The sequence below is a fragment of the Drosophila biarmipes genome, chromosome 2R, assembly GCF_025231255.1.
Source record: "Drosophila biarmipes strain raj3 chromosome 2R, RU_DBia_V1.1, whole genome shotgun sequence".
NCBI lineage: Eukaryota > Metazoa > Arthropoda > Insecta > Diptera > Drosophilidae > Drosophila > Drosophila biarmipes.
The window spans coordinates 12,829,560-12,856,516 of record NC_066615.1 but is presented as its reverse complement, the minus strand read 5'-3'; the positions used below and the strand labels follow the sequence as shown (position 1 = coordinate 12,856,516).

Below are 26,957 nucleotides of genomic sequence, written 5' to 3'. Positions count from 1 at the left end.
GTGTTACCTGGGCCATATTCAAAGGTGGTCTGCGACTCGGCTGCTGTTGCTGCCGAGATTCTCGAGGATACCAAGTTGCTGAAGTAGTGTCGCCTCTTGTGGAATCTTTGAAGTAGCAGCGGCACGTGAAAATTCACTCCAACACAAAAGGCAATTAGCGTGGCTAAAAGGAAAACAGGAGCCGCCGCCTACGATGGACAATGGGCAGCCCGCTGAGTTTAGTTTAGTGACAGGATCGGCAGGATCAGCAGGACCTGCCATAAAGATCGCTGCTCACACTCGGGTGCTAATGGAGGCGAAAATGCAGAGATATTTCCCCTTTCCTCCCGTGTTTACATAAAATTCGTGCGGCGGAAGGGCAAAAATACGAATACTATGCGTGTATCTGGCAGATACACACTACACTAAGAAAAATGTCGTTGTGGCGAATATATAAGCAAACTAATTTAGGATTATTTTGGGTTTTTAATTTTAGTTTTAATCACCTTCCTTTAATACCTTTGTTATAAACTTTTTAAATTGTAATATTTTCATGCCAGAGTTTTCCGAGTGTAAGTCCATGTGTGTGTGGGTAGAGCAACAGTCGAAAAACAAACAAAAACTGCAGCCCGGGGAAATTAATAAAAAATGCAACAAGAAGACCACGAAAAAGTCCGAAAGAGAGAGGAAATTAGACAAATACGAAGCAGCGGAGAAACGAAAACGCTGGAAATTTATCGCGCGCGTCATTCGCTGCAACTATGGAAAGTGGCACGTAGAGGCCGCGACTTCCAAGAGCGATGGTGGTGTCGGTGGGTCCGCCGGAGGGGGGTGGCCAAGGGAGGAGAGGGGGCGGACCACGAATGGGTCATTGCACTTTTGCAACGCACTCACAGATACGAAAGCGTAGCACAAACACAGATACAGATACAGACCCGCCAGATAGCAAAGCAAAAGGCAACATTTGAACGAGAATTGTGTAAAAAAGGCACGAAAAATTAGGCGAAAGCAAACAGAAGAAGGCGAAACGGAGGGGAGCGAAAGAGCGGGAGAAGGCAAACAAGATACAGATACATCTGTGCGTGTGTGCAAAGTGTGTGGGGGAAATGGAGAAAGGGGGCGGGGAAATGGGCCCCCAGTGCAACTGCAACTTTGCATGGGTCGGCCATTTTGTAAGCGATTTCGCTGGCGCAGATACAGGGATACAATCTCTACAGATAGAGAAAAGTCGACATATTGTGCATAAAGATATTACAAAAGCAGATAGGGAGTATGAATTAATTGAATGTATTTTCCTTCTGAAATTTCAGTTGATTTATTTTCTGTCTAGTGAAGACATATATCTGTGGGGCGTATGGCCACAGATATAAAACTGATGTTTGCAATGATCGCTTGTATCTGGAACTCGCACCCTTGGGTGACAGTCGCCCATGTACATATGTAAGTCTGCCGAAGTCGTTGCAGATCCGGCTATGGATACAGATACGACGTACATATGCTATCCATGTAGCGCGCAGATAGCAGATACGAATGCGCTGCCTTGGCTATAAATAGCGAGCCAAGGGCCATGCCATTTGTGCCGCCAGCGCCACTCGAGTGTGGCGGTTGCAGTTGCAGTTTGCCGCTCAATGCACATGTGGAAATTCGGGAAATGGAAAGCCGACGACCACGCCCCCGATAAGTACAGGCTAGCATTTTTAGAGCGGCGCATGGGGTGCATTTCCACGATGTTTTCACCAAAAACTCGCTCACACACTCGCACGCACATTCGTATTTTACTTTATTTTTAGCAATTTGAGGGAAATTTCAAGTCGAGCGTTGTGAATTTTTGTTAGAATTTATACGGCCACGGTCACATGCCGGGGGAGGTGGGGGTGAAACCGCCCTCCAGAGAGTACGTACCTTGTTTTTCCGCTGTTGTTTCGTCGTTTCCGTATATAGTATCCGCAAGATCGGGGGACGATTTTCGGGGTTCTTGGCGCGCGTAGAACACGTTTTACAAATGTACCTCTTGGCTGATCAGAGCTTCGACTCTAACCATAATTCGACTCACATTTTCGCAAATAGTTTAGCCACGTTTTCACTGTGCTTAAGTCCGCCAACATTTTGATCGGCATTGTATTGGGGTTGATTTCTGTTCTATTTCGCCTATTTTTTCACTGGGGTTTTCTTTGGTTTTCTGGCGCGGATCGAAGTGAACTCTTTGCCTTCGGCTGGCAAAATGCCGCAAAGTTATGAAAAAAATAAAATAAAAAAAGGGCAAAACAGCGGATTCTCGGAAGTTTACATATTCACAGCCAGTCGGATGGGTCTGTGTCTCTCCGGGTATCGCTGTATCTGCTAGTTCGTGTATCTCGAAGGGCGGGGCAGGGTTGGCAGCGGCGATTTACATGTGTCGCTGTAAGTTCTGGACAGACCGCCAAACTTCTGCGGCGGTACGAGCACTGACCTTGGGTTCAGGCCTTTAGCAAGGGACTGGGACTGGCAGTGGAACTGGGTTTCTCAGTTTCTGAGTGGGGACTGTGTTGGGCAGACTGAATCTGTTTTTTTATTCTTTCGCCGATTCTCGCCTGCAGAGAGAGCCCCGAAAAATGGCGTGTGTGTAGAAAAGCTTCGACTGTACATGTACCCCAGTACATAATATACTCTCACACACTGACGGCTTGTACATACGCCACTGACTCACAAATTGAGCAAAAAAAGTTCACAAACTAGCGAAAGAATCAACAACGTTTTGGGCATCGGGTGGGGGGAAAGCTCTCTCGTCGAGCATAGAATTATTGTCGGCCCTTGGGCCCACGTAAGAATTTTGCAAATATATCAACAGTCGTGAATCGAAAACAACAACCTAGAAAAAAATCAGCCCGCCAGTTGGCCGCTTGTTTATCTCTCAAGCGCTTTTCAGGGTCACTCTTGATTATTACACAATTTTTGTTTACAGCAAAATGCGGCGCAAATGTGTGTGTGTATACGCGGTTTTGGTTCTCGAGTAGATTTTGTTGTTTACCACGAAAACAAATGCGGTGGGCCAGGGTCAAAAAGCTGCTACGTGAATACGCGGAAGGACGGATCGCTCAATGACAATTACACCGTAAAGCCTGCTAGCCGATGAGTGCAGAATAAGATACGTATCGAAAATGTGCAGAACATCAATATACTTATCAAGAATAAGTCTACGAATAAAAATATACAGTTTCTATATGGGTCATGCAAAAAAGTATCTGACAGATACAGGGCTACAAAGTATCTGACAGATACAGCACTATAATGTACCTGCTAGATACCCTACCATTAAGTATCTAACAGATACAGTACTATAACGTACCTGCTATATACACTACCATTATGTATCTGATAGATACAGTTCCATAAAGTATCCCAAAACGTGCCAAATTTCAGCTGAACCTAAGCCCAAGCTCCCGAAATTTCTCCCCAGACGTAAAAGCAACAAGTTGCGTCAACAGAACCACAGCCCAGAACCCAATCACACAGATACTATCACAAACACAGCCGTGCGAAAGCACGCCAGCGTTGAGTAACAATAACAACGTCCCTAAACTTGAACTTGAATTTCGCAGCGAAAACAAAAATTCAAGAGCAAAATGCCGGCAAAAAGCGAAAAACAACGCAAAAAACTAGCCGCGGGCAACAACAATTTGGCGTAAACAGACGATTTGCTCGCTCCCTCTCTCTCCCTGCAGCCGATGGGGAGCCGAATGGGGGCCGAAGTGGAGCCGAAGTGGAATCCAGACTTCGGCTCCCGGTCGGGAGAATGTGCAAGCTTTCTATTCGCTTTTGCGACTCGCGAAAATTCGCAAGCCGACCAATCAGAGAGCATTTTTGCACACAACAAAAAGAGCAAAACGAAAGCTTTTCGCACATGGGTGTGTGAGAGGGTATGGGTGAGCGGGCTTTTGCTTATTTTTGGCACAACTTATATCGCCATTTTTGCGCAAAAAGTCAAAAGCTGCTTTGGCGTCGTGCCTTGTGGATTTGAGGTGATTAAACAACCGCCAGACACGTGGCTTGCGGTTGGGGACAAGAACCTGGAAGGTGTGGGGACAGTGGGGCTCGAGAACCCCACCGGGAGAACTTACAAGCCACTGGAAAAGCTCTCTGGAACGATCGAGAGACACTAAACTTCTGGAAGATCTTTGCGTCGCCATGGCAATGACTTCTTTGTGTTTTTGCTTAACATAATATCTAAAAGTAAAATTTTTGCCACATAATAGATGATTAAATATGGTTCTCGACATACCTTTATTCATAATCTTAAAGTTAAACTTCAGCATAAGATAATAGATCTGTTTTTATAGGTATTGTTAATAAAAGCAAGCAAACTAATTTAATTTTTATGTCGTTTTTTTTTTAAATTGTTATCTTATGAAAACATTAAACCGTCAAGTATAACCTTGACAACCTCAATAAAGAAATCAGGCTCTAAGCGCTAAAATAGCTAATACAGTCAAGTGACCGCAGAACTGTCAAAAAAACAAAAATACGTTTTTCTAAAGAATTTATTTATCAAGCCTTGCAGAACCATATATCATTAGATTACAGAGCTTTAATTTGACTTGTTGAAATAAGCAAATTCTGTTTTTTACCAGATTCAACGAACTTGATTCGCACAAGCAAGCTTTTATAAATAGTGTATTTAACAAGCTTTGTGGAATATTTTATAAACATTTAGTGCTGAGTTTTGCGAACCGAAGCTTTGGCGAAAAGTAAGCGCTTTTAACGATCTAGTAGAGATGCGAACCCGCGAGACTCGCCAAGAAATTACCTAACTTAAATGGAGGCGAACGAGATTCCCAGGGAATTGCAGAGCCAATTTATTTCTTTGTTCAGCACTATCATTATCCCCGAGGTCCTTTCCCCCAATCGACGCAACCTGCTGAACACACGATCAGCTGCGATCGTTGCAACTGCGCTCCTGACTTGCAACATGTTCCCTTTTTCCTCTATTTTCCTCCAGCCGTGTGACTTTTCCGTGTGATTCTCTGGCTGCGCCCCTTTATTCTCTCGATCGAATCAAAAAGTTAACTTTTCCCAGGGATTCGGGGATTTCACCCCGCATTTGTGCGTGTGCGAGCATCCTGTTGCATGTGGATGTGGCTGTGGCTGTGGCTGTGGCCCCCGCCTCTGTTTGCAACAGGAGCAGCAATCGGTTTGGGCATTCGCTTTGGTTTGTCCTTCGTCTATGGGCCGTGGTCCTTGGGCCTGCATCCCAAGGATCAGCTCTTTGTGCACTGCCATAATTTCTCGTCATTCTTCTGCAGGCCTTTGTTGGGTTATTGAACTATCGCCTCGTCGGGTGCGCACAGGTGATAATTTTTAGGGAATTTACTGCGCCATCACTTGTCGCAGCGGCTGTGGGGGCAACTGGAAATGAAAAAAACGCACAGGGGACATGCCATATAATCGCATTAATCGCATGTACAGCCAATATTAGTCTACCCCTTCTCTTTCAGCATTTTCCCGATCTGTTGCTGGTGCCCAGGGCGATTTTCCCAAGTTTGTCCAAGAATTTCTCACACATTTCACGTACGCAGAGTGCAACTAAGTCAACAATTGCACGGCAGGTATCCGCATCTCGAGGCCCAAAGACAGGCGCAAATTATTTTGACAAGTGGCCGAGAAATTGTCCTCCATTGTCCACTGCCACCAACAAAGACGCTTGTTGGGATTGGGATGCTGCTGCATTCGAAGACCTGGCTGCTGCAGTTGCACTGTGAGTGACAGGCCATTATTATCTTGGGATCCCGGGGAGATCGCAGACCAAGTGTCTTCTCCGCTCGCTGCTATTAGATAAATATTGCAGCCCATTAATTACAATCAAAGTGCCACACACACTCGAGGGCAATACGATCACTCAATGTCCAATGACGAGTCGAGTCTGTCAGTTGCCAAACTGCTTAACCCCTTGGTGGTTTTATTTGCATTTATAAAGAGGTTTGCCATATGTCAATGTGTCTCATGTTTAAGTAAATTATTATGGAAATATTCTTTACTTATCTATTCGTACATTCTTAAATGCTTAGATAAATGAAAATGATATAAATAATCTTGACACTTATTTATTTTCCTAGCAACTGTAGAAATGTTAAATGCATTTAAAATTTTATAAGAATTTTACAAATATTCGAATCCATAAAAGATAGAGAACGTTTGAGCCCACTATAACTATCTTATAAACCTAACATTTGTAATTACTGTTGTTTTTGAAATGGCTTACGGTCTGGTATTCTTATTGGCACAACATAGTTTCTACCGAGACCTGTAATTACAACAGTCACCGAACTACAAACTAGTTTAACCACCGAAGGTCATTATAGCCAATTTAAACTGTGCTCGCCGGTACAGTCAGCTCTGTCTATTTTCGGTTTTATTATTTTTTCGGCGCTGTGCGGCCGGAAATCGCCAGCAATTGCACGTCCCATGTGCGTGTCTTCCAAAAATATGTGTGTTTTCCACTTCTGTTTTTCCCGTTTTCCTGCATTTTCCGCCGCTCCTCGCCTGTGGAATAACAAATAATTAGCATTAACCACGCAATTGAGTCGCGGCGACGCAATGTTGCATTTAATTTTTCGGGAAAATGCGCTGCACATGTGCAGGCGAGGGAGACGGGTATATGGGGCGACGAAAGAGACGGCAGCAACTGCAGCGGCAGTGCGATAAAACATTTTTGGTAATGTCAACAAAACGCCGAAGAAGAACGACAACAAAGTAAGCAAGGAAAAGCGGGGGGAGGCGGGGAGGGGGAGATAGCGAGGTCGCCATCTTGGCTTTCCCAGAAGAAGGGGAAATTGGTAAAAACACAAGATACTCGAACTTGTGGATGCACAGATACACAGCGACGCACACTCACGCATTTGTTGCATGCCTCGCGTGGTTTTTGTTGTATCTTTTGCCTGGGTCTTTGGGATCGGCGGCCCTACACCAACAAAACTGGAGCCACATCACGATTTTGGCTACGATCGTGGCACTCGGAATTCAAATGCTGGCCACGCCGCCTCAGATTGCATAATTGCCACGACAGCACGGCGATCATCGAACCTTCATAGGAATACTCGATTGCATGTGCCCTTTATGTATCTATAAAAATCACCTATGAACAGATTTTATTGAAAATTGCTCCAATAAGATACCTACATATATAAATTGTAAATTACCGAACACTATTATATTTTGCTATTAAGAAATAAGTGAGAGGAGGCATAGAAAATATAAAATATTCCGAATTTCCAATCACACGTTTAACCATTTCATCCTCGGTTTTTAATACTTTGGGCAGCTGTAGTGACGCAAATCGTCCTTTATTTTAAAAATATTATATCAAAAATTAATATCAAATGGACACCCTCAAGACTACATATGTCCTGACCACCTCCAACATGAAATCTATTCCTTGTTCACATTACCCCTATATCATCAGCATCAATATCTCATCAGCTTTGATCGTCTCTGTGGGCAATGTATCTCATTATTGAGTGTAGCTAATTTGCCCGCAGAGGTCAACAAGTCAGGGCCATGGTCAGCGCTGCTGCCTCTCGCTCTGGCGCACGCCTGGCAGGACCAAGGACCAGTATTGAGTACAATGCCCAGGATCGGCGAACGAAAGTGAAACCAGGATCGATAGCCTCGAGTGATTCGAGCGACTGACACACGCTGTCCTTTTCGGAAACAAAGGCCTCGAAATGCGACAAATTCAAACAGTTTTTGTTTGGTTTTTCGTTTTTTTTCTAGGTTTTCGAATGCATGTTGCTTTGTTCGAGTCAAAGTTCCCAGACATCTTTTGTAATTGGATCCTTTTTGGTGGAGAGAACGATCCCTGCGCGTGTGAAGCGCGACGAGTGCGCGTATATCTATTTTCATTTTCGCTGCATTCTCCTACGAGCATGTTCCCATTCCTCGGCCGTTGTTTATGTCGCATAAAAAACTGAAAACGAATCCGAGGGATACTTTTCCCTTCCCCAAGACACCCGCACATCCAAGGGTCGCTGGAAATGGCGTACGGCGTGTAATTTATGCCAAATATGATAGCAGCGAATGTTTGTCCTGGGTGTTTACAGACATCACGTTTTCCCTGTCTTCTTCTCTGGTTTCTCCGCGGGTTTCCATATGAAAAGCGACAGTTGCAGATCCGAGTGCGATAAGAAAAGTCTGTCTGGTCCCCAACGTCTGACGATTTTCACATTTCCTAGATACAGATCGAGCACTGGAAGAAAATCTGTTTATTATCAAGACAATGAAGTGCTTAGAACGGTCTAGTTTCAATGATTAACTATAAAATATGAGTATGTTAAGTGCATATACCTAAATTTTGTATTTTATAACAAAAATGTATAAACTGGTAAACTGATCTTTATTGTAATAAGTTTGTATGCAAACTAAGTTACCATAAATTCTAAATTATAAAAAAAATATTTATAATTGATAAAATAATAAAATACAAAACTGCCGCAATATATAAAACAAATAAAGAAAACTTTATTACAAAACAAAATTTCTACTACTCATTTTTGACTCATTTCAACAAGGTATGGAATCCATATTAAAACCATCCGAACTCAATATTACATAAATCCCTCTGCGTGAAAATGCAAAAGTCTCTGCGACTAAATTGGATTTTCCCCTTCGAATGTGCTCAAACCAAATATTCCCAATTATTTTGAACTGGGCGAAATGCCTACTGCCAAGACAGTTCTTTTCGGGGGGAAAAAATGGCCACCCCCTGGAAACCGCAACGCGAAAAGCCAAAGTAGAGCAGGAAAATATTGCAGGAAATGTAGAAGCTCCTGTCGCATTTTTAACGCTTTTTAGCATAAACAACAACAACGGCCATCTGGGGGGTTGGTGATACAAATATATATATAATATAGTAAGGTTTCCACGTCTGGGCGTCGTCTGCTGCAGCTTTGGCTTTATTTTCCGGTTTTTTTTTCGTTCCTTCGGCCCGCTCGTTCACTTAATTTTCAACCCCTGGGCGGTTGCTACAAAAAATTTGCATGTGGCCCGTCGCGCTTTGTTGTTGCTGCAAAATTGCCAGATACAAGATACACTCGCACACGCACAATCCACTTTTAATAATAGTGCCCGTGCGCTGCGGAGGGAGGGTGTTTTGGGGTGTTTTCGATAAGTACTTTATGAGAGACAACCCTCGTTTTGCGGATTTTTTTATGGTCCGCCTTTGGTAGTGTAGTGGCAACATCAAAGTTCATATCTTGCTTCCGGGGGGCAGCGGGAAAATTCCCTCTGGCCGTGGTGGTTGTTCCTGGAAAAGGGAGTGGAAACGAATCGCATTGGCTGCTCCTGCAATTTTTGCAAACTGCGATGACTCTTCGATTGGTATTTTGGCGAATGGCAGTGGCGATTTCGCAAGTTTTCCAGGTTTCTAGGGGTTGTGTGCACAGGGTGGTGGTGTTTTGGACAAGGGGGATTTCCAAATAGCGAATCATGTGCGAATTGCTGCCAAAATAACGCAGAAGGAAGGGAGAGGTTAGCATATAAGGTAAAAGATACGTGGCCCCGAAATAGATTTTTAGTATTTTTTAAAATATTTTAAAGACTGTAAAAATAATGGGAAATAAACAATAAAAGTCCTTAAAATAAATCCTTGATAGCTTCTATTTAATATATAAAGATGAAAGAATACACTTTAATTGGGCAAGACATCCCTTAAATAATCCTCATTAGATCTTAGTCTAAAAATTCGCATAAATCAAACCTCTCGCCAAAAGGTATTCCTAACCCTTCTATAAGAAAGTCCATTAGTTTCTTAAGCCCTACGCCGAGGAACTCCGAGATTTAGAATTTGCATAATAATCAGAAATCCCTCGAATATGCAAATGACCAAACCAATCGAAGGCTAAATTAAAATCGATCAAAATTGATTTGTTGCCCGGTGTGCGGAAACCCAAACACCGCACCCCGAAATCGTTGATCACTTATGACCCCGCTGCCTCCCAATCCAGGACACCGCCGAAGGAGTTGAGCGCGGAGCGTGAGAAAGTCTCCTTTTTGCACGCGTGATTTGCATAATTTTTGGGCAAGTAAATTGCATGCACATCTCATGTGGACCTTATGCAAATGAGCGACGCTAGTGCCGTCCCTCTTCAACCCCCTGCTGAACGCCTCGCAGGACCGGGGACGCAGGACGAAGGACTCAGGTGTGCGAGCGTGTCGGCATGCTGTGAACGAGGCGCCGTCCACTGTGCCCGTAATTAACCCCTGTCTGTGGCATTTTCCTTTTTCCTTTCCAACTTTTCATTCCCATTTTCACTTTCGTTTGGTCCTTTTGGCAGTTTCGCAAGTTGGGCCTTCTTATGCAAATGAGAGTGCATCCTCACCCTTTATTCGCCAAGTGAAAATCTTATGCAAATTTCCCTGCCTGTGGAAAACTCCTTCCGCCGCGAGATGCGAGATCTGCGTGATCTTTGCTTTAATTTGACTGCTGGGTGTCAGGTACTGCGAGCATCCTTCCTCGCTCCTTTTTCGCTGCGATCGTGAGAAAGTTGGAAAATTTGCATAATTTTCCGTGAAAATTTTGCCGGCTACGTGATCGCTGCAAAGACAGCCGAGCTGGGAGATCCTGAATCACTGATCTCTGATCACTATTTCCCTTTGCCATCCGTTTGTTGGTTTTGTTGGTATGTGTCAATGACTTCTAGGACAGGAATTTTTAGAATAATTATAATTATAAAGAAATTAATTTGATTTTAAAGTAAGGATAATAGGATATTTCTTAGATATAATTGTTTTAAGCTGATGGTTTTTTTATATAGCTTGGATTATGTTCCCTTATTAAAAATAAAAATATATTATAATGTATCTCAACTTGTATCTCCACCTCCTTTCCTATCTATTTATTGGAAAATGCGCCATCCCTTACATATTTTAAAAGCGTTAGCAACAGAGTTAAGAATTATATGGGTAGTTGAAAAATGGGCGTTTGGGAATGTGAGATCCTTCGTTTCCAGACTTGGAGGAATCGCTGCTGGAGCTGCACGAACTGCAACTCGAGCAGGAACGCGAACTGGAGCTCGAGCGGGAGCTGGAACTGCTGCCCGACTTGGATCCCTTTTGGGACTCGCTGCTGCTGCTGCTGCTCATGCGGAGCTCGCTGCCAAACAAGGCCTTCGGCGTGCCAAAGGGCATCCTCGGCGGTGGAGTCTTCCGCTTCGGCATGCTCCGCTGAGTACTCGGAGGGCCGCTGGAGTCATCGCTGGTGTCGCTCAGATTGCGACACTCACCGACGCCGAAACCCACTGTCGCACCCACTCCGAATCTTCCAGCCGCAGGTTTTTCCGGTGGCGTCTTCAGTCTGGCGGCCAGAGGGCCACACGATCTATTTCGCACGGCATTGTTTTTTTGAGCTAGTTTGGTTCTGGAATTGACCAAGTTAGTAGCGCTTCGGCGCCGATTCTTGTTCAGCACGCGGGTAATATCCATCAGCTGGGATTGCAGCGAGCGCTGCAGACCCTCCCTTTCCGAGGGCTGCATGTCCTTGAGATTGAGCTTGTGTTGGGCCCTCAACCCCTTGGCCACGGCCCGCCTCACCAGCTCCAAGGTGTCCGGTGAGAAGCCCGACATATCCCAGTTCAGATCGCCCCAACGCTCCGCGGACTTTCCCTCGGCTTGTTTGACCATGTGGATAATCTCCCTCATGTCAGACGGTGACATTTTGGGGAACAGGCCTTGCAAATTATTTGGTTCTGCATCATTGCCCACGTTGGATGGGCCTTTGGTGCCCTCATCATCCGAGGACTCGTAGCATACTGCCACGAGAGTGTCCACTTCACTTCTGCTGAGCAAGTCCTGAGCTGGCTTGAGTTCCTGCTGGACTAGCTCATCCTTAGGATTGGCACCTGGCATTTGATTCTTGCCTGATGACTCGTTCAGGGATTTTTGTCTATTTGCCTCCAGTTTTTGCTTTACTTTGCCCACACTGGCAGACAGGGCCTCCACCAAAGACCGGGACCTTTTTGCTTCCCAGGAACCCTGTGCCTGGAGGCTCTGTGCCAAGGCACTCTCCGCCAGCTTGGCGGCCTGCAGTAGCTCATTGAGATCCGCATCGGTCAGCGCAGAAGTGCGCAACGAACTGGGGCTTGTAATCATGGTGGCGCTCCAAGGTTCTGGCTGAAGAAAGGCCCTTTCGTAGATAGATTTGGCCGGATCATGATACTTCTTGAAGATGCCCTCCACGTGCGAGCGAAAGTCAGCGACGGACTTGAAGTAGTGCTTGTCCAGCTTCTTCATCAACGAATCCCACTTGCCGTTGAAATAGTTACGGGCCGTGGTATCCGCCTGATTGGTGAAGTGCTGCAACTTCTTCAATTGATCAAGGCACATGCTCTCCGTTTGGGCCGAGTTCGCCATTATTCTGGCAGTGCTTCTCGACCTGCCCACCGCCATGGGATCCTTGTTGCAGGGCAACTCCGGCCCCGGGGGTATGGCCCTGAGTTTTTTCATAAAGAACTTCTCCAGCGTCTGGCCCTTGCGGAAGACCACGTCGCCCGGCTTGTTGAACTTGAAGCAGTTGCGGATGATAAGCTGGAAGTCTGCGATGAGCCCATCCACAGATTTGTAGTAATTGTGCTGCACCCTCTTCGTAATGGTTCCCACATCCATGGGGCGATCTATCACCGAGTAGTATGTGGGCACCTTCAGAGCCTCCGTGTCCACGGGCTCCAGGAAGTCCAGCGCGTACTTCTTCTTGATAACCTCGTCCAGAACATGCCTCTTGAGGTAGTGTATCTTGTTGGTGTACTGGCCTTCTCTCCCGGGCTGCGGAACAAACTCCGGCTGCACGCGGTTCGGGAGCTTCAATTTCACGGAAAGCGACTTCTGATAGGCCTGTCGAACACGCTTTTCAAGAGAGTTTCTTGGAAATTGTTTTATATACTCACCATTCTGCCAATGTATCTTATTGCCTCACCAAGAAATCACAAGATGTTTAAGATTTATTAATTATTATGACCTTTGTTTAGCAAAAGTCCTTCGATTACCCCTTGAATTCGCGTAGGAAACTGATTCAGTAAACTTTGAAACTTTTTGTCTAATTTTCGGGCACAATTTTAATGCTGAGAAAAACTGCGTTTACCCTTCTCTCCTGTCTTGCTGTCAGCCAAAATAATCGCACTGCCTACTGCCATTTAGCCAACACTGCTGGAAAAGTGTTAGGCAGCTTTTAAGAGGGACCCTTAATTGCATTTGAATTAGAATACAAAATAACTGATTTTTAAGCCGTAAAATTTCAGTTTAAAGCCACAATTTATTTTTGCCTAAAGACTAAAACGTTGAAAAATACAAAAGGTCCTGAACTTTTCGTCTAAATCAACATGAAGAGAGAACAGTTTTGAAAATAAATACTTTTCCATTCCCTCATATATTCAATAAGTATAACAATCTTGCAAAATGGTTTTCCGTTCAAAAATATTTATGAAAAATTGGAGATATTGTTAGACACCCAAACTAAAGCAAACAATGGTACATCAAAGCGAGTAGGACAAACAACCACCCATTCCACCCACCACCTGACAGTCCCCACCCACCGAAATATTTATAATATTTTGCACCACTTCACAGGCTTTCAGCTTTCCACCGCGCCCCCTCTGAAAATGTGGCAATGGGACATAAAAACTGCTTTTTGCAATTTACATCAACATTTTTATCACCGCACCACCCACCCTACAACACATCCACCACCGACAACCTTCAAGGAGTACGGCAGCAACAACAACATGCTTTTCCTATTTGCATACATATGTAAGTGTGTCCCATAAATACAGATATACGGACACGCCCGCACCACCGCCCGCCGCCCACTGCCACTGCGGCAGCCTCCTGCGTCTTTTTGCGCACTTAATTACACACGCATACGCTTCATTCCACTTTGCGGTGCTGCTTGGCAGGCCAACCACCCCACCACCCACCGAACCACCGAACCACCGACCCACCGGCGGACAGGGGTCCATTGCCGTCTCCGAACCACAGCGGCGGGACAGGCCCACTACGGAAATAGACTCGGGGGCACACTCCGGAAAAAGCGTACAAAATGGAGGTCATCACTGTAATCCCAATCAATAATGCAAATTAATAAGCGGTGGCCAAAGCTGATGGAAGCAATTTCTGTAAATACAAAGGGCTGGTGATATTGGATGGTAATAATCTATTCTCTTTTTTAAATTTAATGTATTGCTTTGTGATAGATGTAACTATAAAAAAGCTGCATCACATCATTAGTATTATAGTATACGAAGATACCTCGAATTTTTAAATATTTTTTATTACTATTTTTAAAATACATTAAGCATCACATCATTAGTATTATAGTATACGAAGATACCTCGAATTTTTAAATATTTTTCATTACTATTTTTTAAATACATTAAGCTGTTTGATATTGTAAAATATCATTGCGTTTATTAATTTAATGAATTTTGTGATCTTAGACTAATAAACTTATAGAGTACGCTTTTCATCTTGAACTTATATTTTATTTCTTACTTATAACACACTATTATACGATAATATATATTACAATTTAGATGAAATGCCCCAAGAGTGGTTCTAACTAAAACTATAAACTTTCTCACATAACAATTATTCCTTATGGACTTTCCCTTTAAAAATGTGATAAATAATAAATAGATCAATAAAGAAGTATACATTTTCGACAATGGCCAATTGGAATGTAATAGGCATTTTTATTTAAGTCAAAGATATCCTTAGAGACTGAAATTCAACTGACTAGCTTTACTGAAGTAAGTATAGATGAATCTTCAATAAGCCCTTAAATACTAATATTATATATCTATTGGTATGATGTGTTTTCGGTACAGTCCTGCAATCGACGTTTCTCTTCCTCGCCCAAGGACTTCTCAGCCTGCAAATTCGTTGCTCCTTAGACGGGGCACTCTCAAAAAGGCAACTCACGCAATCGGGGGACGTTCTGTAGGATGCCCGGCAGTGCAGGTTCTACCTGCCCGGCCTGGGCCAAGGTGTCAATGCTGCCTTATCATCCCAGGACTCGACTTCCCAGCCCCGAGCCCCGAGCCCCGAGCCCCGAGCCCCGACCCCTGACCCTGCGTCCACGTCCTTGTCCATTCTTTCGTTAATTTTATCTCTGACGGCGATTAATGCGAATAAATTTTATAGACGAAAATGTGCACTCGCATGTCCCGTCGCCGAGTTCTCCTTATTGTGCGTGTTTCCCTGGACCTTTTCCCCCGCCTCCAGGGCATTTTCCTCGGCTTTCCTCTTCGCCTCGCCTTTGGCTAATGTTTTCTTTCTGACTCTTGTGGCCATTGTGCGCCGTCTGTTTTGGAGTATGTGACTTTTGCTGTTTGTCTTCGGCACCTGCAGACCTGCAGTTGTTAATTGTTCGATCCCCGGTGCTTACGCGATCTTGCAGCTCTCGGGATGCCGATCCCTTGGCGATCCTCTACTTTATTTATTTTTTAGCAATTGCCGCTGACTCAGCATCCGCGGCGAGAGCGTGGAAACTCGGAGTCTTTCTTCCCCCAACCCTCAATTAGGATAGGGCTCGGCATCGAAACAGCGCAGGTACAGGCTGTCCAGAGGAGATATAAGATGATGTTGAACGAACAGGTTTTCCATTTTCCGTACCCTCGTCGTGGTCGCGACACTTGTCCCGCTCCCCCCGCTCCCCCGCTCCGCTCGCCGATCTCCTGCATTGTTTGCGATGTGTTAACCTTAAGCGATTTCTGACTTTGGCTGCCCCTTTGGACCCTATTGTTGCGACCCTGACTTTTTTCCTGATTTCGATTTTTGATATAAAAAGTGCCTAACAAAGGAATCCATTTTTGTGGGAACCCCGCGAATCCTGGCCGGAGGACAAAGGCGATCGCCGATAGCGATCGCGGCCCAAAGATGCAGGTCGTCTGGGACTTACTTATTCTACTTATTCTCATGTTTTCCTCTGGGTGGAAGAGGCGCACCCACACAAGCACTATTTTTGGATTTCCGCTGGGAAGGGGAATGGCGGAAAAGCTAGGCACGCTCGCTCATTTTATTCGCGCCGCTCCCGAGAAACGCACCAAATAAAAGGGGAGTCAATGACCCGCCGGAAAAGTGGGAAAGCCGAAAAGCCGAAGGCGACGCGATGTTGCAATTGCAATTCACCAATTTAGCTGGCTGCGCCCGCATCTTGGTCAATAAAGGGAATTGATTGAGAAATTGTGAAAATAAATTGGAAATGCAAAAGAGAAGGGGGAAGCGTGCGGCCCGAGTGGTGAAAGTCCAACAATTAAATGGCAAACAAATTTCCGCCAATTATTAGACGTTAATTATGATCCGTCAGGGGATGAGGGTCAGGCTCTCCATGGCAGGAAACTCCTTGGAGCTCCTTGCTGGCGAAAGGGTTGGTTACCTCGTCGAAGAGCCATGCTGGTGCTATCAGATCACCCATGAATCTTAATCAGCGGAGCGTTCCGTCATGGCGGTTTGCATTTCGCCGCTTTCCCAGGCGTTACTAAAGTAAGTTTGATCTACACGGAAAAAAAGGATTTTTAAACAATGATATGATTATTTTAAAATTTAAATGCTATTAATAAATACAAATATTCTACAGCTTGCAAAAAAATTATATATTTTAATATAATAATAGAATATTCTTATAATATAGTACAAACAAATATGTTTTCCTTTTCCAGTTTCGGGGCGACTGTTTCATAAATTATGAATTAAAGTTAATGAAATTTAAATAAACTGGCATATTAACTTGGTTCTTTGCGATACACGCATTGGTGTGTAAATCTGTCAAACGTTTCTCTCGGGCCCCCTGAAAATGCCTGAGGAGTCATTGACTTTGAGGCACCAAAAACGCATCTGCATGCGGTGCAATGGCCGATGACGCCGACGGCCCAAAACGCCAATCGACCAAGACGCTGCCCCGCCCTCCAGCCGCCACCCCGCCCCCTTCCCGACCAATTAAGCCATGAGAAGCTGCCCCAAACTGCAATCAAAGAATGCTGGAGGAAAGCAAAAACCTCAAAATGAAACATTTTTCTCGAGGCCCGTGTCCGAGCCCGAGAAAACGCATTACGCGATGAGGAAAATCGGGTTTAGAGCTGTTGGCCGGACTACCTGTGCAGGTTTTTGGCCCCACTGCTGCCACAAAAAAAAGAGGCCGCAAAAAACCAACAGCAACAACAAAAAACGATCATCGCCGTCGAGCGAGAGTCGTGAAAATGGTTTTCTTGGCCCAGCATCCCATATCACATGGGCCGAAAGTCAGTCCCGCCCGACCAGATTCCATATCGCTGGGGCCGGGGATTACACACATTGTGCATTTGCCGAGTGTAGCTATAAGTTTAGGGCCTGACCTCGCAGCGAACCCTTTCCCCACCTCCTGCGATTGATTTCATGCACTTGGAAAAACAGTGATATCATACTAGAGAGTAAGAAAAATTTACCTATTGGAACTAGGGATACTTACCCCAAAGAAGAGTCATATCTGCCATTTCAAAAATATCATATCTTTCCCACATATGATATAAATATTTTTTTGGTAATTTTAGAAAGTAATGTATTAAAATAATAGTAACTTTGGTAAGTTTGTAATAAGGTTATAGAAAGTGATGTATTAAAATAATAGTATATATACTATTAAATATAAGACTTTAGGCGATGTATTACTCAATAATAATTGCAATTTATCTTATTTTCTATTTAAGATATAATGTTTTTCCAGTGCATTTCTAAATTCTTATGGGTTGACAACTTGTAGGCGTGTTGAATCGCGGACGGGGGAAGACGTCGATTGGAAATGGTAATGGGACCGGGATTGGGATTGGGAAAGGGAATAAAAGTCGGGATTGGGATGCACATTTCAAATGTGCAGCGATCTGCAGCGGCTGATAAAGTAAGAGTCTCTGGGCCGAACCTGTTTTATGGCCAAAAACGATCGAAAAACGAACGAACAAAACGACAAAATGAAATGCATAAACGTAAATCTCGCAGCAGGTAGTCTCCGGATGGCCAAGATGGAGTTGGAGATGGAGATGGAGATCGAGATGGGATGGGATGGGATGGAGGTCTTTTGGCTGGACCTGCAACATTGCGCTTGATGATGACTTTTCGGTCTCGCCGGCGACAATAAATTTCTCAATTTTCCTGTGCTCCAGATTGCTGCCCCTGATTGTCCTGTCTGCACATTTTACGCACTCCTTAAGAAATACAACTGCGCACTTGCCAGGTGCATCAAATGGGTTGAATGGATAATCAGCTGAGTGGCGGGGGTGAATTCCAGGGGATGGGGGCAAAGGTATGGATTTCGATTTCTGCGTGGGTGATTTTCATGATTTCCCAGGGCCCAGAGAAAGGGTTGCCAGAATGACTGATCTCGGGAGATGGATGCACTTGCGTGGAAAACCAAATATTTGCATCACTTTTTCGTGCGCTCAGATAAATGCGAGTTTAATCTGCGGTTGCGAGTGTGTGAAAATAGTTTTTCGCCAGCACCAGCAGAATGCTGATCTTTCAATTGAGTTTTCCGATTTTTTTAGATTTACTTGCCAATTGCCAGAGCTGCGGGTCAAAGGTTGCTCGCTGCACCAGGAAAGGCCAGACAATTGCAAAAGCGGGCGCTGATTGTGATTTTTTTGAGCAGCGCCAGCGATAAGAAAATCGTTTCCCTTCGCAAGTATATCATTTTGGGTTTTTGCTCCCCCTGGGCGTGTGTGTATCCGTTGTCCAAAAGTACAAAATACACAACAAAGTGCACCCAAATAGTTATCGCAAACAAGCGGAGCCGGAAAAATGCGTAGACAGCACCGAAAAAGTTCATTGACTTTCGCGCACAGAAACAACAACAGCACGCATCTTTTTGTGCGTTTATTGCTGCACTGAGGGAAAATATTTCAAATCTGAACATTTTTATGAAAACGGTTGTTTTTCAAGTATATTATTATAAAAACATTAAAGTATCTTAGAATATTAATTTATATTCATTTTAATACTAAGCTGCTTGTCGTGTAGTTAATACAATGCAGTTTTGATATATTATGATTAATTTTAAACTTAAAAAAACATCAACTACATTTGAACATAAAATTATCTTTAATTTGTTAAAGTTTCAGTTTTTATTGCTAAAGTATAATTGCAAAACTACACTCGCATGATACAATACATTGAATAAATTCATCAAATAAGATCCTATGCTATCTGGCATTATAATTGGTCTAACAAAAACAAAGGCTTGTATTAAAATCAAGATTTAAATTTGAAATAACTATAAGTAATACCGAAAATTTTTCAAGTGTGCTGTTTTTGAACAGAAATAAATATGGCGGCCCCAACTCAGCGTGTGCACAAAAGAGCAAACTCCAAAGAGTGCACACAAAAAATTACATTAAAGTGAAAATGAGCGATAACAACGCAAACACAAGCGCAGCTACAGATACAGATACATGCAGAGATACAGATAGAGGCACTAAGACAGACGCAGCTCAGCGCCACCAGCAGCAGAAAACAACAAGAACGGCAACCCCCACCCCTTATCAGCCCCACCCCCCCATAAAACCCCTGGCCCCTAAACGATCGACCATTCGAGAAAACTGCACGGCCAACGCAGCCATATTTATAAAGAAAAAGCAAGCTACAAACGCACAGACATAAATATATTCGGATTCGCCTTGGCACGATCGTGTGAGAGAGCCAGCCTGCTCTCCCCATCTCATCCAAGTGCATTTCGTACAACACTCTGTTAGTTTAGTGGGGCTTGGGGCCTTTCCCCTTCTTCAAAGCTTCTATCTGTATCTGAGAGTGCAAAGACTGCAGTTGATCCCATAAGTGTGCTATACTTTATAGCGGACACTTCTTGGTGAACATTGTGTTGCATACTTTCAAGCGGGTTTGCATGAAAAGTCAACTGACAGTTTTAGCTATTTTGTAGCCATATCCCACAGCGGCGGCCATAAAATTAGTAGTATTTTGTGGTGGTCTCTATCAATCAGTCAGTTCTTGTAATTTTTTTTTATTTCGATATACCTTTCTTGATTTTGATTTTTATATCGGACGACTTATACTATTTAGGCTTTAAGCTATAAAAATAATGTGTACTGGCACCACTATTATTCTGAGCGCAGTTCCAAATGGCGAATCAAAGCAAAAAAATGATCTAACAGCCATCGACGTGAAAGTTTATTGCTACGTAGTGTAATTACAGAAGTAATCGCTTTCAGATTTAAGAATATGAGAATTTTAGATATTTAAAAATATTTTTATCGGCACACATTTAAAAGTTTATTTAAATTGTGCAAAAGGTTCTGGTTTCAAGCTAATTTAATGTCATTTAATGTTTTTAAAAGGTCTTAAAGAGAATACTTATCTCCTTCACTAGGTCCCTTCTTTTCCCTGATTGGACAAATTTACTCGTTGAAATCCAAAAATTATGGAAATAATGGTAGAGAATAATTACACAATCGATTACCTAAATGCACTTTCGAAAATGTTTAATTTCGGAACATTGAAAATGAAAAAATGTGTTTGAAAATTACTGTAGTTAAGGTTCATTGTTCATTGGAAGTATCGTTTTACACTAAAATAATTTCCATTTTAAATTTAAATGGGAAATTAAAAAATAATTTTAAAATGTTTATCTTAATTAATCGTCATGCTGTCATAATCAAAATTACATTCTAAAAACTTATTTTACTTTGTTTTAAGCAAAAGGGGAAACTTTTATCGCAGTTATTATATGGGGTTATATATATAATATATCATCTGTACTTTAGCTTAAATTATATCCTAACGATTAAATATTTTATCTAGGGAAATATCTATTTCGATTTGAAAAATATATTTTGGTTCATTGGAATTGCCTCATTTATACATCTAAATTTAGACATTGCTTATTCTCAGTCTTCTGTAATAATAGAGAAATATAATAATTATTAATCAGAAGCTTACTATCTTTTTTGGAATATTTGTGCCCGCAACTTTTTAATCTTCTCATGGTAACATTTTAAAAAGGTTTTATCTTGTTTTTAGAAATCAAGTTTCATTAAAATTAGAATTGTGGCCTGTGATTCTTATAATGAACCATGGTCCGGTTTTCATTATTGTCGGCTAAAAGTCTTAGGCTCTAGCCTAAGCCTACAAGCCATTTCTGTTTGATACTACCATCGATGCCTGCCTAGTTTTGCAAAGGCGACATAACTCAGTTATCAATACGTTCTATAATTTAATAAAGGATGTATCTACCCTTAACCATACTTGTCCTTATTCGGTGAGACTGCATCTTACCATAATCAATATTTTAGAAATCTATTTTGGCTTTCAGGGCTTGCAGTCCAGTTTCACTTCTATCTGGTTATTATTATTACTTAGTGCTTAGACTTTATATTCGACGGTAAGACGCAGTTTTTTGTAAATATTTATTTTCACGTGGTAGAGGATTTAAAAAATGACCGCCAATCATTTTTGTACAGACATTTTGATTACGGGAAGTACAAGGTTTTATAAAGTAGAGGTACATTAAGTATTTGCTTTGTTGAGATTGACAAGTTCGTTTAATTATTATAATAATTTTACTTGTAATCGTATAAAGTCCAATGGGGAATAAAAAATGTGTTTATCTTTAGTTTTATTGTACACTCACATTTTCTGCCGAGCTTGGACACTTATAATGATCATTAAAAATTCTTAAGTGTAATAAGTTTAACAAATATCAGCTAGACAAGTTCAAAGCTCCTGCTTTTGGGGCTGAGCTTTGGTGACCTTGCTGACTTGAAAGGCATCCAGTATGTTCAGCTTCTTCTGCAGCTCCTCCCTCTTGCCCTCCGAGACCTTGCTGGCCTTCAGGCGCAACAGCCTCTTGGTCTCGTCCTCCAGGAAGTCGTAGCCCAGCTCATGGATCTTCCGCATATAGATCAGATAGGCCCTGCCATTCTGCTGCGCCTCCTCAGTGGTCAGCTGCTCCTGCTTCGCCTGCAGCTCCTCGATGAGTTTCAGTTGCTTTTCATCGGGGAAGTTGACGTAGTTCTTGAGCGCGTCATTAAACTCCTTGATGCAGCCATCGGGGCCGATATAATAAGGTGTGTTGGCATTAACAAAGGCCTTCAAGTTGTTGACAGTAATGTCCTTGTAGCTCGGAAGCTGGACATAGTCCTCTGCATTTCCCTTGAACAGGAAGATAGCCGGGAATTTCTTTTCGTCGATTTTGTAACGGTCGCCTAGGGCCTGAAAAGCACATTACAATTTCTTAAATATTCATAGAGGTGAGAAGCAACTAAAGCCATTAGAAAAGATTATAATTCTAAGCGTAGTGTTTTTAGTATATTACAATGTCTAGTAATAAAAACGTAATACACCAAAAAAAAATCTAGAAATTTAAATTCCAAGTTATTCCTATGGAGCTCACCTTGTTCTCCAGCTCGCCATAGTCCTTGATGCCCACAGTGGCTATAAGTAGGTCCTTGGTAGCTCTGTGGGCGGACTTCGTGAAGGCGGCATAGGCCTCGTGCTTCTCTCCATAAGGAAATGCAATGTCGAACTTGACTATGGAGTAGGGAAAATGCTCGACTGTCTTCTGGAAACTGAGCTCGTCCAGATCCACGCAGCCTGTGCAGGCTATGGCCCAGGAGGAGGGAATCGCGTGGAAAGCGGCCAGCAGCAGAGTCACCAAAATACGCATCATCTTCGTGGCAAAAACAGAGGCTTCTCGACTTGACCCTCCTCTTGCCGGTCGTCAGCTCAAACTGGCTGGCGATCAAGAGTAGTTTTTCTTCTGGGTTCTGGGATACGTTTCGCTTCGCTCAGCTGAATTTGTACACTCACCCGGGCTCTCTGCAACTCGAAAATTCTTGGCTTCTCGATCGAGTTGAATGACACGTCAGTGAAACGGCGGGTCTCTCTCACTCAAAAACCGGCTATTCCGTTGGCCAACTCTTGGTGTTGGTTCAGCTGATTCGGCTTTGGCTCTATTGTAACGCTCGCAGCGAGATTTATTATGTAATGCCGCGCACTCGCTATGTGCTCATCCCTTTTGACGGCTTTGTTAAAATCTAGAAATAATTGTCAAAGCCATTTTAGAGAAAACATTGATGACTGATAGAAAACTCGTTTCGGCCACAGCGATCATTTGGCCAATAGAGCGTGCCACATGAAGCCGGGCAATTAGGCATGTTCACAAAATGACAGTGCCAGCGAAGTCGTAATTTGCAACTGTACAGGAGTCGGGTAAAGAACTTCGAAGAACTAGTACCCTCTATTACATAAATACAAATAAATTTATACTTGTCAATCGGACTAAGCAAATGTTGACTAAAGGCATATTTTTCAATGTCTTGTTACGGCTCCAGTTTTTTATCGGTCAAAGAAAGTTGCCGCGAGACAAAAATTCGATTTCTCAATGTCAGTCAATTCAGTGGGTAATGCTTTCTGACAAACCTGAAAAAGATAAATAGGAAAACATTTATTTGCTTTGGCTTTTTCAAAAGTTTAACTGAATGTCAAACGACATTCAGATATCGGCCTTAAAGCGACAAATAATTAAAATAAAGATTTTAAAGTAATTTGTCAATAATTATTTAAATTGTATTTTCTAAATAGTGACTAGTTTTGAAAGGTAAATTTATATATTTTCGTATTTTTCCAATTCATGTTAGTACTTAGTGGAGTTGGTCAACATTCTTTGTAATTAAACATGAATAAAATAAAAAGACCTTTTGCTAAAAAAGTCCACTAGCCGATCGACTCCATTTTAGGGGGTTCGAATAAACGGAAACACCTGCCAGTGGATGGAAAAACTAACCCCGTTCGCCATAATTTTCATTAGCCAGAAATTGAAATTTTCCCGGCCCAGTGGCACCCGCCCCGCCCCGCTCTCCACCCCCTTTTGTGCTGGTTAATGGACATTTTCGGCAATTGTCAATTAATAATTCATGTGTGCGGCACACATGCTGGCCACCTCAGCCCCGCCGATGACCACTGCCCCGCCCCTAGGCGGCCAAAATAGTTGGTTTAGTTTTTCCATTTGCGGTTTCGTTTGTCCACTCCACGGAAAATTGAACATCACGGCACGCAATTCGGGTGGGAGAAACGGAAAAGCGTTGCGGGCTTCACACGATCGATATGTCCGACTGGTAAATTATCTTTTCTGATGGGTGGGCGTGTGCCTTTGCGATAGGTGGGTGGGTGGTGCGTCAGGTGCAAGGAAAACCCGGCTGGCAATGCGCAATTTCGGAAGGAATTACCCGTGGGCAGGGGTCGGGGGTAATGCCTGATGGAGATCCAGTAATGGGGCCTGACATGCGTGTGTCAATCGCACAAAGGCCCGAAATTACCGGATGGCTGGAGGTTGGAGGCGCCCTATTTGTAGTGCTGACCTCTTTAGCAGCGCGAAAAATGGAGTCCAAGTTCGGTGGGTGGTCGGCTCACGGCGCACTTCTGTTTGCACTCCATTTATTATGCAACAGAGGACAAGCAATTTGCTAAGTACACCCCAGTTGAAAGGCCTTCAAAAAGTACGGGGCGGCCAATATTCCAACCCAGCCCTCAATGCCGTGACGAGCCTTTTTATTTTTAACACTTTGTCACCATGCGTCAGTAAAAGCCTTCGTGCTCATAAACCTAATCCAGAACCCAATCTTTAAATTTGAAAATACGAATCCAAGCTTATATTTAGACTAATCATTGGAGCTTACCAGCGAAAAACCTTCAACAGTCCTCCAAGTTCTCCACTTCCCGATCCCACATATGGGGCATTAATAATATAAATTGTGCTGCTATTACGTTAGTCGAGGAACAGGGACACTAATAACACAATGACCTTTACGCGAAACGACCCCAAGGCCTGCTGGGGGGTTAAGGTGGGGGTGGCACCGAGCAATCGACATTAAAGTGATAAGCGCGCAAATTTCAGGTCGCAATCTTGGCGGGGAAATCTAACGATTGCGGCATTGTTTTTTATAGAACACATCTATTGGGTTTGGGACAACGGCCAATAGACAAAGCTAATCGCCCCCTGCTGGACAGGTGCTCCATTTGAATACCTGGTACTACATAAATACATGTAAAAAGGTATGCTCGACCAGTGATACAGTATTATAATATAACAAGAAAACAATCTACATTATAATATATTTTATTTGATTTATTTATAAAATTATTTTAAAAATATTCTAGTTCTACAAGATTGTCTTTTTAATTGTATAATGATTATTCTTATATTCAATAATAATTCTTAAAATACTTATAACCCTTCATTTGCTTAGCCAGATATCTTGTAATTAAACAATATTTAAATATATTTATATGAAATCCTACTTATATTGTATGCAACATTCTAGTGATAAAGCACATTTTTCCAGGGTACCTAACTACAATCCTGCCTTCAGGACAACCTTTATTTTTTGGCAGCCGCAGGCTAATTATGTGGCACTACAATGGAGGTGGACCATGAATTTTTCATGGCCCACGTATGCCAAGACATGCAATGTTGGAGCCAACTGGCCAACTGACAATTTGGATAGAAAATAAATGGAGTTTGGGGCTAGGGATGGGGTACCGACTTCCCAGCTTGCGTAAGAACCCCGGCAATTTCGAATTTCGAAGCATGGAAATTCCCCGGTCCCGTTGATTGTTAACTTTTCACTGGGACCCGGGCACTTGTGAAGTTGAAGCTCATCAAATTTTTATGCCATGGCATAATTCCATAAATGGGCCATGGCATGACCCACCTGAAAACGGACATATGTTCCACCCCCTGAAAGCCAGATGAACAATAATTCGCATGCCCAAATCGAAACTGCCAAAGTCAAATCCACGGCTAAACGGTCAATAGACTGGGCCCATCATAATTGGTATTTATTGAAAATGCTTTTTGGTTAACCCATTGAGTGTTCATAACCGTAACCCTTGCCCTCGAGCAGGGTGGGAGAGGGTTAAGGGTGGACAGCCGTAGGCCTGGATATCGTGTTTATGGCTTTTCATTTGCATTTATTGCCATTTCGATACGTGTGGCTATCAGCCTGGCAATTCGAGGCGTTTAGCGCAAATTTCTTTTCAATATTTGTGCACCCAATAAAGCCAAATGGTCAGTTAGCCAGGGCCTTTTATTCGCTTTGGTCCTCCAATTTGACTGCAAATTTGTGTTTTCCACTTTTATGCCAACTGCGTGCTGGGAATTCGAGAGTGTATCGTTGGTGGTTTGAAGGAGCTTCGTATGGAAAACGATTTCCACTAATCGGCAATGGTTAGTCCTGGCTAATTAATCACCCGAGTGCATTATTATGTGTCCTGCGCTAATTACGCTTTTTCAATATTTGTCCAAGAAACCGCGGCGCAAATCAAATAAATTCGTTTGCTTTCAGTCGACATATTCCTTTTACAATCGACCTAATGGTGATTTCTTGAGCGATTGACCAGTTTACCTTTTCCGAGGGAAAATTCCATTAGCATACGGCCTACTAATTAGCCAAAAAAGAGTGTCTTAAGTGGGTGGAGTGAGTTGAAGTGGTCACTTAGGTGGTTGGAATTTGGGGATTTAATTGGGGGCTACTTCCATAGATTCATGGATCCCTTAGATTCATTTGAATAGAGTTGTATCTATGAGATTGTTGTAGAAACGTGGCGAACTGTACCTTTTCGGCGATAACAACTATTTTCATTGATTCTTAGACCCCATAGATACTTTGCATAGATTTGAATCTATAAGATTGTTCTAGAAACCTGACAGTCTTTTTGGATTTTGAAAAATGTTTAGTTATATTTACTTTGGTAATTTTAATGTTCGTTAGGAATCCCAATACTTTAGAGCATACTAAGGTTTAAAAATAATACATCTTAAAACCTATACATTTGGGACTAGGATCGGTTTTCTATCATGGTAAATCATAATCTAGAAGACCATTTCCCAAGGGATTTTCCGCAGGGGAAGCCTGGTATAACAGATGATGCGGGAAATTCAAAAGGCGCATGCGTTGTCTCCGCTCCGAGCAAAGGACTTCCAA

General features: G+C 42.9%; 2 protein-coding genes across 2 annotated transcripts; both read right to left on the bottom strand.

The window, feature by feature from the left end:
• Positions 1–10,832: 10,832 nt before the first annotated feature.
• LOC108029962 (uncharacterized) lies at positions 10,833–13,080 on the bottom strand. Its single transcript, XM_017102464.3, has 2 exons — positions 12,888–13,080; positions 10,833–12,834 (listed from the first exon to the last, which is right to left on the bottom strand). The coding sequence occupies exons 1-2, from the start codon at positions 12,888–12,890 to the stop codon at positions 10,897–10,899; spliced, it is 1,941 nt and encodes a 646-aa protein (XP_016957953.1). The 5' UTR covers positions 12,891–13,080; the 3' UTR covers positions 10,833–10,896.
• Positions 13,081–21,363: 8,283 nt separating this feature from the next.
• Positions 21,364–22,715, bottom strand: LOC108030451 (protein windbeutel). Its single transcript, XM_017103343.3, has 2 exons — positions 22,367–22,715; positions 21,364–22,185 (listed from the first exon to the last, which is right to left on the bottom strand). The coding sequence occupies exons 1-2, from the start codon at positions 22,640–22,642 to the stop codon at positions 21,688–21,690; spliced, it is 774 nt and encodes a 257-aa protein (XP_016958832.1). The 5' UTR covers positions 22,643–22,715; the 3' UTR covers positions 21,364–21,687.
• Positions 22,716–26,957: the final 4,242 nt, after the last annotated feature.

Excerpts from the sequence above, each read along its gene's own strand:
- LOC108030451 (XM_017103343.3), bottom strand. The coding sequence starts at position 22,642 with ATGATGCGTATTTTGGTGACTCTGCTGCTGGCCGCTTTCCACGCGATT. Across the intron at positions 22,186-22,366 it reads ATGGCGAGCTGGAGAACAAG|GCCCTAGGCGACCGTTACAA; the intron begins GTGAGCTCCATA and ends TGTGCTTTTCAG.